At 48.5% G+C, this 14,255-nt stretch overlaps 1 protein-coding gene across 6 annotated transcripts in view; it reads right to left on the reverse strand.

Moving 5' to 3' along the window:
• CLUAP1 (clusterin associated protein 1) overlaps window positions 1-14,255 on the reverse strand; it is a 366,633-nt gene that overhangs the window by 153,841 nt on the left and 198,537 nt on the right. For all 6 annotated transcript variants that reach the window (XM_059716427.1, XM_059716425.1, XM_059716424.1 and 3 more), the window contains one exon: window positions 2,587-2,670. In XM_059716427.1, coding sequence (XP_059572410.1) covers window positions 2,587-2,670 — 84 coding nt within the window. The remainder of the gene's footprint in view (window positions 1-2,586; window positions 2,671-14,255) is intronic.

Raw genomic sequence — 14,255 nt, forward strand, 5'->3', positions numbered from 1 at the left:
GGGGCTGGGAGCTCCCTGCTGGTGGTAGCTGGGAAGCCTGTTCCCAACCCAGCTCCACAATCTCAGAGGTGGATGGGGAACAGGCTCTCCAGCCTGTTTCCCACCCAGCTCCGTGATCATGGAGCTGGGCAGGGAACAGACTGTCAGGCCCACACCCCATGATCATGGAATAGGGGCTGGGAACTATCCCAGGCAGGGGCAGATCCCAGCCCCATGCCCCATTTGAGTTATCAAGGCACAGGGCTTGGAAAGAACTGCAAGGGTGAGGCATGTCCCAGCCTCTGCCCCATCCACTAGTGGGGCTGCTAGCAGAGAGCCCCTGGCTAGGGGGGGATTCCCTGCTAGCTGCCCCACCGGTGGATGGGGCAAGGGACTGTGACCTGTCCCTCCCCTGGAGCTCTTTCCAAGTCCCTGCCGCTCCCCTGGAGCTCTTTCCAAGTCCCCTGCCCCTGATCGGGGAGTCAGGGCCAAGGGATCACTGATGCCAGGGCAGGGGGACATTGTCCCTGCCTGGGCTTTGGTGGCAGAGCCTGCCCCAGCAGCAGACAGCCTCCTGGGGGCAGGGAGCAATATCCCATCCCTTGCCAAGAGATGTCTCTTGGCCACATGTCCCCTGCCAACCCCCCCGAGCTAGCACCCAGGGGAAGCCTAGAGGTCCCCCTGGCTGCTGCAGAGGGCTGATGCAGGACCAGCAGGGGTGGAAGCAAATAGCTGCCATGAGCAGCAAATCTGCTCCTGAGTCCCTGCAAGTGTAAATACCTGCCTGGAAGTATACACTCATGAGTAGTTTACTCACGAGTAAACTGCTCCTAGATCGAATGCATGTGTAGAGGCACCTACTGACTATTCACATTGCTCATCTGCTCCATGGTAACTGTCTGTGTGCATGTGTTTTGCTCTGTAATAATGAAATAACAAATTGCAGAAGTTTACCTCTTAATTTAACAGATTTTAAATTGCCATGTTTTAGCTCTCTCTTCTTACAAGGTATGAGTGTGCACACAGGCTGGTCCCACAGAGCAGCTGGCATACAGTAAGTCCCCACCCTTGTTCAACTAAATGTAACGTTATTAGAGCATGAGCAAATTATAGAGCTCTCTACCTGTACCCAAATCCAACAATGAGGACTATATCTTATCTCCAGGGGGCACATCTACACATACATTAACGTGCTTTAGTTAATGCACCTTAAATCTAGTTCCTCTGGGCATTTATACACATGTTCCAGGAGTTGGGGGGAGGGGGAGATGCTTTAATTAGAGCAGGTCCAAGAGCCACTCTAATTAAAATGCCCAGAGCATCTCATGTATCAGTCTCCCCATGCTTTAAAATGGTGGGGAGCAGGGGTGCTTTATCTAAAGCTTGAATGAGCTTTAGATAAAGTGTCCCCAGTGCCATTTTGAAGTGTGTGGACGCTGATACACGAGATGCAGAAGGCTGCTGGAGCATGGTAATTACCACACTCTAGCAGACTCAATTAATTGAGTCTGCTCTGATGTGCTGGAATTTCAGTGCATTGGAGCAACCTCCCCTGCTCATGGATAAGCACCCTCCATTGTGAGATACTAGGAAAATGCACATGATGGATTTTTAGTGCATCCACAAAATGGATTTTTAGTGATGCTTTAATGTGCAATAAAATAGGCTAATGTGCATTAAAGCACATGTGTAGACATGCCCCCTGTAATATTTTTTTCACTGCCTGAACCAGTGGTTCAAGTTCTTTCACTTTGTTGCCTAGTATTACTTGCCATAACCTTGTTTACGCATTGTTCCTCATCACATGTTCTAAAATTGGGTGTGGAGACTGCAAGTCTCTCCCACATTTCTCTTCCTTATCAATCATGCCAGCTTTAATCCCAGAAGGCCAGGATTTCTAGCATTTAGATGGGGTCCATCCTCTTTCTGTAAATGCATCCTCATGGTCAAAAATCCCAAAACCATTTTTACTGTTCCAACCATTAAGGCATCTATGGATCTTTACTTTGTCCAAAGAAGATCACTTGAGCCTCCAATTCCTTGAGTTTAAGAAAGTTTGAGAACCCCTGCCCTATGTCATTTATGAGTTTTTGTAAATTTTAGACAACGACTCTGGAACTTGCTGCTGGCAGTGTATCTGTGTTACTACAGACTCTGTCTTCTAAGCACTGTCCCAGAATCGTTAGCAAGCAGGCACTTCTTTGATTCTAAAACTGTAACTGCCTCCAGCTAACAGATCTTTATTTTAAAATAATAGATTTTCCAATTTTAAAAGAACCAAACACACTTCACTGCCATGTGTAGAAAAAGCACACGTAAACGGACCTTTGCCTTGGTGAACTTGTTTTTATGCGTTTGCCAGAACCAAAAACACAGTGGATCACTTTATCCATTGACTCCAGCTCACTATTACCATTAAAGCATCTAGTGGATTATTTTTTTAGCGTAGTACTTTGAAGGTGACACATTTATACATACACATGGTTTCCAATCCTTACAGTGCTGGTAAAAAGAGCTTTGTTCTTCCTGTATAAATGGGAACTAGAATGAATATTTACAGGATACAAATAAACAAGGAAGCAAATAAATTATTATTCATTTTCTTACCAGAATGTCTTTAATGGCAATTTGCATCACTTTTTCAGCTTCATTTATCTCCAGAGGCCTAGCAATGGATTCTGTTCTCACTTCCTACAAAAGACAAACAGACCACTATACTCAAGCATTGCACAAGAAAATTAATATTCACAGAACTGAAGGTGGTCAAGCAACTGTGACAAAGCTATTTTCATAATAAATTAAATAGAATGTAATATTTATATACCACTGCTCAGAGAATATCACAAAATGGGAACCTATCAAAAAGGTCAGAGTTTCCAGAGGCCAGGATTAAGAATGAGCAATTAAGACTTAATTTCAAAATGGGATGAATTTTATTCCTCTGAGCTGAAAGTATCCTTACAGGTGCAGTTTTAGCCCCCTGCCATTAATGTTAAAGGAAATATCCCACTTACCTTGTTCAAAAAGTACCTCAGAAAAATTATTTTTTTGTCTTAAAAAGGTGATCCATAGCTGAGAATCATACAACTGATCTACTTGAACCATATAAGCAGGATATTTCAACTATCCTAACTGAGGAGCATTCAGAACTGCTCCTATGAAGACAGCTAGCAGAAACAATCAGCAGGTACTTCCCTCCATGCCTCCTTACACATTGTGTAATGTAGATGGTCAGCACTTCCTACTCTGCTGACCAACTGACTGAGAATCAACATCCATCACCAAAACTAGTGCACTTAGCTTGCATCACAGAGGATGTGAATGCCCCTGTTAGCCTGGTCAGTTTATGAGGGGAAGAACATTCAGTTAACATCTGTCTGTATAATATTTTAGGCAAAGGTGTTTGCCAGACCAAGCCATTCCTGAAAAATGAATGCGTCTCAAGCTCAACATAAGTAAAAATGTCTTTCATTAGCAAACAGCTTGATAAGAAGTAGAAATCTCACTACAACCATAGGCAGAATATATAAATTAGAGGACTTTAGCAATACCCCAGCCTCTCTTTTTACTAGGCTGCTCCTTAAGAAAAGGGGAAAATAAAGAGGACGCATATTTGAATGACAACCTAGTAATACCTTGTTTATTTATAGAATGGCTGACCCAGAATCTCAAAGGTTTTGCAAATGTCACTGTTTTAAGCCTACCCTATGAAGCAAGTATTATAATCTCCATGATATGGATGCAGAAACAGAGGTAAGTGTAACCCAAGCTTACAAAGAAATTTACTGGTCAGTGAATACCTGTCTTGTATGCATACCAGCACAGCCCCTGGCTTCTTTACTTTTCATTCCATCCAGGAACAGCACACACCAACTGCTGAAACTTCCTTAGCCTGACAAACGGTTTTTGAACCCGAAAGCTTGCTTAATAATTGTTTTCCAACTATTTACATTGGTCTAATAAAAGATATCAGATTCAACCAAAGAACCTTGTCCGCCTATGTCCTTAGACCAACATGGCTACAACTTACACCCCTGTAATAGTCTACACATGCACCCATATTAGGTGCAGTAAATTAACAAACTTCACTGTAGGATCATACTGTCTGGGACAAGTACTATCCTACAGCAGAGTAATTAGGTGCGCTCAAATGCACATGTAGACTGTGACCAGGGCTGGCTGGGGAACGAAGGTGCTGCCTGCCACCTAACACCACACTGTAGCACCCTCATGCCCCAGGCAGCCCCTCCACCTCCTGACACCACCACCCAGAGCCCTGGGATGACCCCCCAGATCCCCTGACAGCCTGGGGCTGCTTAGCCCCAGCTCAAATTGTTGCAGTCCTGGACACACATGAAGATGCTGTGCCTGGGAAGCAGCCAACTCCAGCACAAACTGCACCAGGGTTTACAGGTGCATTAATAGCACGTGTAAGCTGTGCTTAAAATGATCAAATTAAGCAAAGTATTTTACTGGAATTGTTTCGAGAGCAACTGCTTTTCCAGGCCCACAGACAAGTTAGGCTTTCTCTCAGGGCCTTGTCACACAGGTGTGGGACATGACTTCCTAGATAGAACATCTGGGGGAAATTTTGCTCATGACCATCTGCTTTCTTCTCTCTCTCCTTGTTTGCAACTTTAGAACATCCCTATGGCAAATACATGTTTAGAAAAGTAAACTTGGGGAACACACACATACATATATATATATTAGTGGTCTTTTTAATGGCATGTAGTGGCTGCAAATAGGGAAGAGGAGCTATTGTTATATAATCAGCCAGTCTTCCACAAGCTACCAGTGGTTCTCCAAGCAGAGTTTGGGAACAACTGGTCTATTTGTTTCCATTCTTTCATTGTATCTTTCACTGATATTATCTAGGTAACTATCTTAGCTCTGATTGTCCTACAGGTTGGATTTTCTCTCTCTCTGCAGCCTGCAAAAATGGGATGACTGGCTGAGCTACAGATGTTGAGCCCACCTATAATAATGAAGGTCCCGCTCTACAAACTGCTGTGCTCCTCCCTGGCAGTGTCAAGTGCTCTTGACAGCCACTGAAATCAACAGGTGTTAAGGCTACAGACACCTCTCAAAGGGTTGGCTACATAATTTTCCTTTTAGGGCAGGGGTGTCCAACCTTTTTGAATGTGGGGCCGGATCACAAACTTTTTATCATCCAGTGGGCCAGCAAGCCATATTCAAAGACATCACAGGAAGTGGTATCATATCAGGAAGTGATGTCACATGACCTTTGACACCAATGAAGTTGCAGGGGTTGACATGGTGCTGGTTGACATGGCATGCATGCCCAGGTTGACATGGTGCTGCAGGAGCCACTTGGCTACTACCGGGCTGACCTGGTGCTGGAGAAGCCGCGGGGCCAGGCCAGGGTTAACTTGGGGCTTGCCCAGCCTGCCGGTGCCATGCCCGGGTTGACAGGGTGCCGCAGGACCTGCCTGGGCAGGACTGGGTCAGCACCGGCCAGCAAAAGCAGCATGCAGCTGAAGCCGGCTTCCCACGTGCTGCTGGGGACGGGAGGAGGCCGGCCGGGTCTGCACCGGCCAGTAGAAGCAGCAGCAGAGCCGTGTGCTGCTCGGGACTGACCGGTGCAGGCTCGTCCTGTCCCGAGTGGCACACGGCCCCACCATCGCTTCTGCTGGCCGGTGTAGATCCGGCCGGGCTCCTCCCATCCCTAGCAGCACGTGAGAAGTGGCCCCCTCAGGGCCTCGCACACAGGTGGCTGGGCCCAGGGAGCCGCAGCACCTGGGGGGAGACTGGCCGGGGAAGCAGGCACCACCTTGCTGTGGGGCAGGGCAGGGCAGCAGGGCTGGCTTGAAGTGGGTGGGTGCGGAGGCAGGTGTGGGCCGACAGTGCCAGCAGCTGCTGCTTGGCCTCCTGCGCAGGGCTGCTCCCCTGGGCCCTGTGGGGGGTAAGCAGCTCCACTCCCCTCGCTGCTGGCTGGGGCCCGCAGACCAGCCCTGCCCGCCTCGCCGCAGCCCCGCCGGCGCCACGGCAGCACACTCTGCAGCAGCGCCGGCACCGCTGCAGCTCCGCATGCCGCTGCGACTGTCCTCCGTGGTGGCAGCAGCAGCACCGCCGCCGCCTCAGGCCAGATAAAATGGCTTGGCAGGCCGCATGGTGGCCCGTGGGCCATATGTTGGACAAGCCTGCTTTAGGGCCTAAACCCAAGCCCACTGCCATTGATGGAAAGGTCTGTAATAATCCTTTGTGCTCCTACAAACCTCTTCATTCAAGAATTTTGAAAGGCACCATAGAACAGGTGAACTCAGCCTCCCACCACCCTTATCAAGCACATGTTTCTGCTGTGACATATGAGCATCTTCTGTTGTCATTGGCTGCCATCCTGCAGGCAGAGGCAAATCTTTGATCAGTTTGACAGGACTCTTGCTATTAATATTTGATTAGTACTCAATCCCGTCTATCAGATGCATGCACCTGGCTTCCATTTTCCGTGGTGCAGAGGGATTGTCTTGGATAATCACCCATTTCCCTTGAAGCTGCTTAAATAGGCCCCAGCCTTTAACCTGTTCTGTGCAAGTGCATAGTAATGTTTATTAGGGCTGTGTAAAACAGCACCATTCTGCTTTGACTTCCGTTTCAACGATTCAATGGAACAGTGTTTCATTTCAAGTTCTGTTTCATTTCGAAAGCACTGTTCCATTTTGTTTTGTTGAAACTGTTTTGCTGTTTAGATGCTGTTTCGCCCATAGGTTATTATGGGGAAACATAAAACGCAGCAGGCAGGCAGATTGGGGGCTTGCCTACACCACTGGGAGGGCTGTGGGAGCGGTGCCAGAGTCCTCTTGGGGGTGCGGGCCCCCAATCTGCCTGCCAGATGACAGACCAGCGCTGGGAGCAGCCCGCACCCAGCACTGGGAAGATCGGTGCTGCCACTGGCGCCAGGCGGCAGCACCCGGCTCCTCTCACCCGGCAGGGAGATCGGGGGCATGTACTGCCAGGAGGACTCCGGCACAGCCCCTGCAGCCCTCCTGGGGGTGCTGGTGGGCCCCTGATCTGCCTGCCAGCTGATAGGAGCTGGATGCTGCTGCCTGGGGCCAGAGGCAGTCGGGGCCATCCCTGAGGGGGGTGGGAACTGGGGTGACCGCCACGGGCCCTGCACTTTGGGGGGCCCTGGGGAGCTGGGCGGAGCGGCCATGGCGACTCTGTGCTGATACCGCTGCCGGCTTGGGGTTTGGCTGCTTGCTACCTTCCCCGCAGCCAATGACAGCGGCTTCTTTGCATCCAGGACATGCAGGATTGGGGCAAGGGTAGTTCCCTGCACAAACTGATTTGCCCCAGGCCCCACACCCTCCTTGGACCGGCTCTGGTATGGGACCCAGGGCATATCAGCTCATGCGGGGACCCATTGCCCCGATCCTGGGGTGGGGAAGGGTCCCTGCGCGAGCTGATTTGCCTCGGATTCCGCACCCTCCTCAGACCGGCTCTGGTATGGAACCGGGGCAGATCAGCTCATGTGGGGACCCTCCCCCACCCCAGGATCAGCGGCAACAGTGGCGAGGTAGCAAGCAGTCAGACGCAAAGCAGGCGGCAAGTCACCATAGCCACTCCACCCAGCTCCCTGAGACCGCCCAAGTCATGGGGCCCAGGGCAGTTGCCCCAATTCCGCCCCCCCAGGGACAGCCCTGGATGCCGCTGGCCCCAGGTGGCAGTACCCGGCTCCTGTCAGCTGGCAGGCAGATTGGGGGCTTGCTGGCACCCCCGGGAGGGTTGCAGGGTCTATGCTAGAGTCTTCCCAGTGGTGCATACTCCCTATCTGCCTGCCGCCTAACAGGAGCTGGGTGCTGCCGCCTGGGGCCAGCGGCAGGACTGATCTTCTCGGTACTGGGTGCGGGCTGCTCCCAGTGCTGGTCTGTCATCTGGCAGGCAGATCGGGGCCTGCACCCCTGGGAGGACTCTGGCACAGCCCCCATAGCTCTCCTGGGGATGCAGGCAAGCCCCCGATCTGCCTGCTGGATCAGAGGAATGGTTGCTGCCACCTAGGACTGGTGGCAGCAGCAATTTTCCTGGCACTGGTCTCAGGTGGCAGCACCTGGCTTCTCTAATCTGGGCAGCAGATCAGGGGCCTGCACCCCTGGGAGGACTCTGTCAAAGCCCCCGCAGCCCTCCCGGGTGTGTGGGCGAACCCCCGATCTGCCTGCCAGATGACAGGAGGCAGGTGCTGCTGGCTGGGACTGGCACTGAAGCCAGTAAGCCTGGTTTCAAAACTTGAAACCTTTCGAAACTTTCAAAACATTTCAATTTCCCTTGTTTCATTTCAAAGCTGTTTTGAAAGCTTTTGTTTCATTTCAATTTCGCTGTTTTGAGCTCAAAACCCATCGAAACAGCTTTGAAACAAAACACTGGGCGAAATTTCGCACAGCCCTAACGTTTAGTACAATCTGGATAGGACTGGACCTGGCTGTGTGGCTTACAAACAGCTGTTTGTTGGACCCAACTCTGGGACTCCACTGGAGCCTTGAACCAGCACCACACTAGTCTTAGACAGGCTCCAGTATAGTGTTGTGGCTGTGTAGTGCTTTGGCTGTCCTAGCCCCAGCACTGCACCATGTCAAGGAGCCGAGGGGAGTCAGCATGGTGAGCTGAAAGCAGAGAAGCCACAACTTATCATGGTGGTCTCAGGATGACAAGCCACACCACACTATTGCAGCAGCGGTTTCAAAGCTGGCTCTCCCTCTGGATTGGAGGGAGTAGCTCCGGCTCAGCTACTTCTGGCCCCAGAGAGTGGCAGCAAGAGGAGAATGCTGGCAGGCAGAGCACCAAAAATCACTTCCGAGTTCAGGGGAAGCCAGAAGAAAGAGTCCTCCAGCAGGCAGGAGAGAAAGAGCATGCAAAGTGAAGGTGGCCAGAGTGCTACCATTCAATAGTGAAGAGCCATCTGACATCAGCCCTGAGGCCTCTTCAGGCAGCTGGGGATGTAAGTTTGATCCGACTGCCCAGGACCTGAACCAACCTGACCAGATTGGAGAGCAACTAGACATGGGTACAGGTGAGTCTGGAGGCGGTGAGAGAGGCAGTGGTTTTTTTCTTTGATTTTCTATTTTGCTTTGTACATTTATCCTGACATGGACCTGGGGTCTTGCTGTAGCCCAGGGCGGGCTTGAATTGCCTTAAAGGGACCAGTGATGCTGAGAAAGCTGAGAAGTCTTGCTTAAGCTTTCTAGTTTGCTTCAAAAGCTGCAGAGAGCTGAGGACTGTTTGGGATTCTAAAGGAGAGTCCCAGTGGAATCCTTTAACCTACAATTGAGTTAATTATTGTCAGTGACCTGAAGTTATCGCCTCTTGCATCAATGGCTGAACTGTTTGCTGGGAACTGACGCCAGACACTGGCACATGAGACTTAACATAGCAACTGTCTTTGGGGTGCAACAACTTTTATGTCATCATAAAATACCCAAATAGAAAAGAAGTTGGTGATGAGGGCCTAACAACTGGGAATTTATACTAGTTTATCTGATGTGGTAAAGGTGGAGTGTTAAGGGGTGGTGGAGCCCCATAAGAAAACCAGGTGGAAGATTTTGGAATCATCGTTGGTTCACTAACTCCAACTCCCATTGAAAATTGTGTTCCATCAAGACGTGGCAGGAAGAGCAAACATCTGAGATAGAAGACTGTGGTATTCCCAAATCTATCCCAAACAGTGCAGACTTGCAGAATCCCAGGAAGGCGGGGCCCACAGCCCTATAGAGTGAGTCATTTACCAACCAGAACTGGAGAAGTCCACTTTCATTTTCTTTCTGAAGCAGTCTCTATGGCTGAAGACATTATTTAATACCATCTGGAGATGCTCTTCCTGCAAACAGTACTATATTGCTACATTACAATGGCACTTAGCACGAGTTTTACTGCTTGAATGCGCAGATACCAGCATTTTAAGTGAAGTTATTATGTCCTGAAGGTAACATGCAACAAGGCCCTCAGTCCTACTCACAATGGCTACTACCTAGTATTATGCTAACTGTTTTGTTAAATAGTTTTTAAGGTATTTAGAGTTAAATTTTTAAATTAGAGGTGCCATCTTCATGCTCATAATCTGCTGATACAAATAACTGCACCTATATTTGCAAGTATAACAACTGATACCATTTCCCGTTTCTGTCCATATTCTAGGTAACTAAACATTACAATGACCTCAGACGTGCCCATAACTGTTACTGTAAGCTGCTCTGGGCCTTTCTGGGTAAGTCAGAATATTATTATTATCATTAGTAATAATGATAATGAGGATGAGGATGATGATGATGACATCAACAACTATTTCTGCTCAGAGAGGCAGGCCCAGCTCACACTACACTGAAAAATCAGGTCTTGCCCATTTAAAGCCATTTGCTCTGTGCAATTAGATGTGTTGATCAGAATATACTTTATAATACACAAGAGTATTCCTTTAAATTAAACATTAAAAGTACAAGTCGCATGAGGTATGAGAATTATAGAAAAAATTAACAACCCAAGAAGACTTGGGAAATGGGAACAATTTAGAAATATATCTGATTATTATAACTGTTAATGAAAAGAAAACAAACATTCACCAAAACAGAGGGGTATTCATGAGCATGTTGATTATTTACCATTTGCCAGTGCTTCCTGTTCAGGTGCCCAAGAGTTCTACAGCTATAATACTGCACAACAAATGCTAATTAAAAATAAGGGAAGCCATGTGTAAAATTAATTTCAATGAACTAAAGCTGACAATCATTAAAAAAAGAACCAGCCCACAAAAAAATCCACAAGAGACACCAATTACATATGATGTTAGTCCTATCTGCTTGGAAGTATATTTGTAGCTGCAGGATGTAGGCTAAGATTTTAATTATAAAAGTTTTAGATGCCACTAAAACTAGTCAGGATTTTTTCAGCAAAATGGATTTTTGTGGGAATGTTTCAGTTTTGACAAAACTTTTATTAGGGAAGGTTTCTAAGATGAATGATGACATTTCCAGGCAAAAGCAGAAGAGAAAGAACACTGAGAACAGCAAACAGATAGAGGTGGTGGGAGGACAGCAGGTAACTCCCTTGGGATATGGAGATACCATGGCTCAGTTTTCTGCTCTGCCTAATTCATATTAAAAATTTTAAACATGGGTCTCCACATCCTAGAAAGTGCCCCAACCATTATATTGTTGTAAGGTTAGGTTGTATTCTGAGCACCTTCTCTCTCTGGTTTGCACCAGACATTCCATCCTGAATTTTCCCTCTCTTTCTCTCTTTTTTCAGGCAAACTTGTACAGGTCTTGTTTTCAACCTGAAGAGGACTGGGAAATTTTTTGAAACCGTGAAAAGTTTTGCCAGGTGGGAAAATGATTTCCTACCCAGATAAACCTACTTTTAAAGAGAATATTACAATCTAGGGATTAAAACTTAATTACTCCACTCCTGTACTCTGGTGGGAGTGGGGGATGCAAAAAGGTGACTTTAAGCCGCTTTTGCATCCTCCATATTCTAGGGCCCTGCAGGATCTTCACAACTCTCTCATGTAATTTAGGGAAGCCCTAGGCTGCTGCACTTGAATTTCAGCTTCTCATGACCCATGTAGAACCCCCCTCCCCGAGCTTTGGCCAGGCCTCTGACATGTCAGCCCTCTGCCCCCACCCTTCCTATCCTACAGACTAGAAGCAGAGTCAGCAAAAAGTCATAAGGCCAGCTCTACTTTAGCCTGACACTTCTTGTATACAGCGTTCCTGGGAGGTCCCCTGCACCAGAGGCTACTTGAATCAATTTTATGATGCTATTAAGCTTGTTGTACGTATAACAGAAAATAACTGCAGCAGAACTGAGTGAGGCTCTCTAAGCTGTAAGTCCTTTCAATTCAGTCTCACTAAGCTGGGCACTTTATTTCGTTGGGCTTTACCATGGATGGAGTCTGAACACAGTGATGGCCACCAGGCTGCACTGATTCAATGAATCCTTGCTTCAGCTATGACTTGCAGAGCCCTAGTGAAGATTAGAGAAGCCCCAGGAAAGAGACAAAGTGGTAATGTGTGTTCTCCCTGATGGCTGAAACCCTACTTAAAGGGTTCAGAAGTCTGTGTTGATATTAAGAAGCTTAACAGGGAAGTCCAGCACTTTAATGGGGCAGCCTGTTAAAGAAACCCAGCCGTGAGGGATTAGCTGGGGGTTAAAAGTCCAAGCAGGGAGAGAACAAGCAGTTCAAGATGGGGGAAGGAGCTGCTTATGGACAAATAGCAGACTGAGACCCAGAGGAACTGATCTCTAGGAAGGACCAGAACTACAGGGCCCTCTCTGACTGCCTATAGAAAGACTGAAGGTTTGGCTTGCGTATTTAAGACTAAGGATTATTTTTTTGTATGTAATGAGCAGGGATCCTGGTTTTCTCTGTTTAAAAACTGCAAATTCTCTGATTTTAAAAAATTGCAAGGTCTCCGATTAAAAAAGCCAAAATCCATAATTAAAATTAAATTACACTATAATATATATCAACTGAACACAATGTTTTATTGATGTATTTACAATTTTAAAGTAATTTGGAAGCCTAGCAGTGCCTCAATCACTATTCTAATATTATAAAAGTCTTAGTCTGTCTGTCTGTAATGCTTTATTCGCACTCTAATTGGTTGTCCGAAACAAGCAATCAGAGTGCTCCAAGAGCATTCCAGACAACAGGTGGCAGCAGAACACCACCATGAGAGCGGGGACAAAGAACGGGGTGAGACCAGTGGTGCTGGCCTTGCCTGCCAGCCCTGCTCCCTGGAGGCAGCGGTGATGAGGAGGGGGGCAGACACACAGCTCCATCACCATCCCCCTCCCCCCCCCCCAGGCATTCTTGATGGGCAATTTGCTAGTAATAAAATAAATTCTAAATACCTATAAATTTTGGATTTGATTTTGGGTTTTTCATCATGGAAAATCAGCGGTCCCCCTGTCCCCTTTGCTCACCAGGGTGCAGGTTCAGACCCCTCACTCCCCACCCACAGCTCCTCACTCCTCCCAGCCCTGCTGCAGGGGGCCCTCAGCTGCCAGGACTACAGGGCCAGGGACCTGGTTCTGTAGCCCCCTGTCCCCCACAGCAGTGCCTGAGCCCCAGCTGCCATCCACAGGAGGCAGCAGCTGCTGCAGTGGAGCGAAGTGTAGAGCCCAGGTCCCCCTCCCCAATGGGCAGCACAGCTGGAGTGCAGCCCATGAGAGCAGGGTGGGTGCAGACTACCCTCTATGCACTCAGGCTCCCTGCCCTGCTGCCCTCTCCCTGGGGCCTCTGCAGCCCAGCAGGTGGGACCCTGCACAGCAAGGCAGAGCAGGGCTGGGAGGGGAAGCTTGTTTCTGCCATTGGGAACTCCACACTGCCATGGTGAGGTGCCCCTTGCCTGCCAGGCAGCAGTGAGGGGCACAACTCCATGCTGCCACCCCTGCTGCTGCTGAGCAGGCAGGGGCCACTTGCCCAGGGCAATGTGGGGATTGTAGCAGTAAGGAGCTTCCCCACCCAGCCCCACTCCTGCTGTGCCGGATCCCATCCACTGGGCTGCAGAGGCCCTGGGGAGAAAGTAGCAGGGTAGGGGGCCTGAGCCCACTGTGGACAGTCCACCCCCACCCTGTGCACAGATCTTGGGGGAACGTGCCACCTCCCCCCTTCCCCAAGTGCCTGCAGTGGCAGGGAGCCAAACCCCCGCCCCCACTCCCCAGACGAGCTGCTCACAGCTCCGTCCCACTCCCCACTGGGGCCCTAAGGCCGTGCATTCCAGGCCCCAAGCCCAATGCAGTGCCCAGACATTGACAAAAAGGCATCTTTTAAAAAAAAATCTAGATAATAAATAAATTACAGAAAATTTTAAAAATTGTTAAATTAATAGGAAAATAATAAAAAAAAAAAATAGAAAAAAAGTCAGGATTTTCCTCCCCAGCACCTCTGTATCTATACAGCATTGTTTACTAAAACACTATCTATACACTATATACACTTGTATCTATACACTAGCAGAGGGTAGTATACAACAGCAAGTGGCAATACGGGTTGCTTTTCCATTTCTTTCGGCATTAAGTAGTCTGTGCTAGGGTAACTACTAGAGATGCCCCCCTGTACCATGGCCTAGCTGCCTGCAGTCAGCTGTGGGAACAGGAGGAGGGAGGGATGGACAGAAGCCAAAAAAATGAAATAAAATAACAGCAGCAAATAACAGGCACTTACTGGCCAAAGACCTGAAGTACAGAAATAGTGCAGCACTACCTGGTGGCAAAAGAAAGTAACTATAAGTCTTTGAGTCACTCCTTGTTTACATGCCACAAAA

Source organism: Alligator mississippiensis, chromosome 13 (genome assembly GCF_030867095.1).
Source record: "Alligator mississippiensis isolate rAllMis1 chromosome 13, rAllMis1, whole genome shotgun sequence".
Classification (NCBI taxonomy): domain Eukaryota; kingdom Metazoa; phylum Chordata; order Crocodylia; family Alligatoridae; genus Alligator; species Alligator mississippiensis.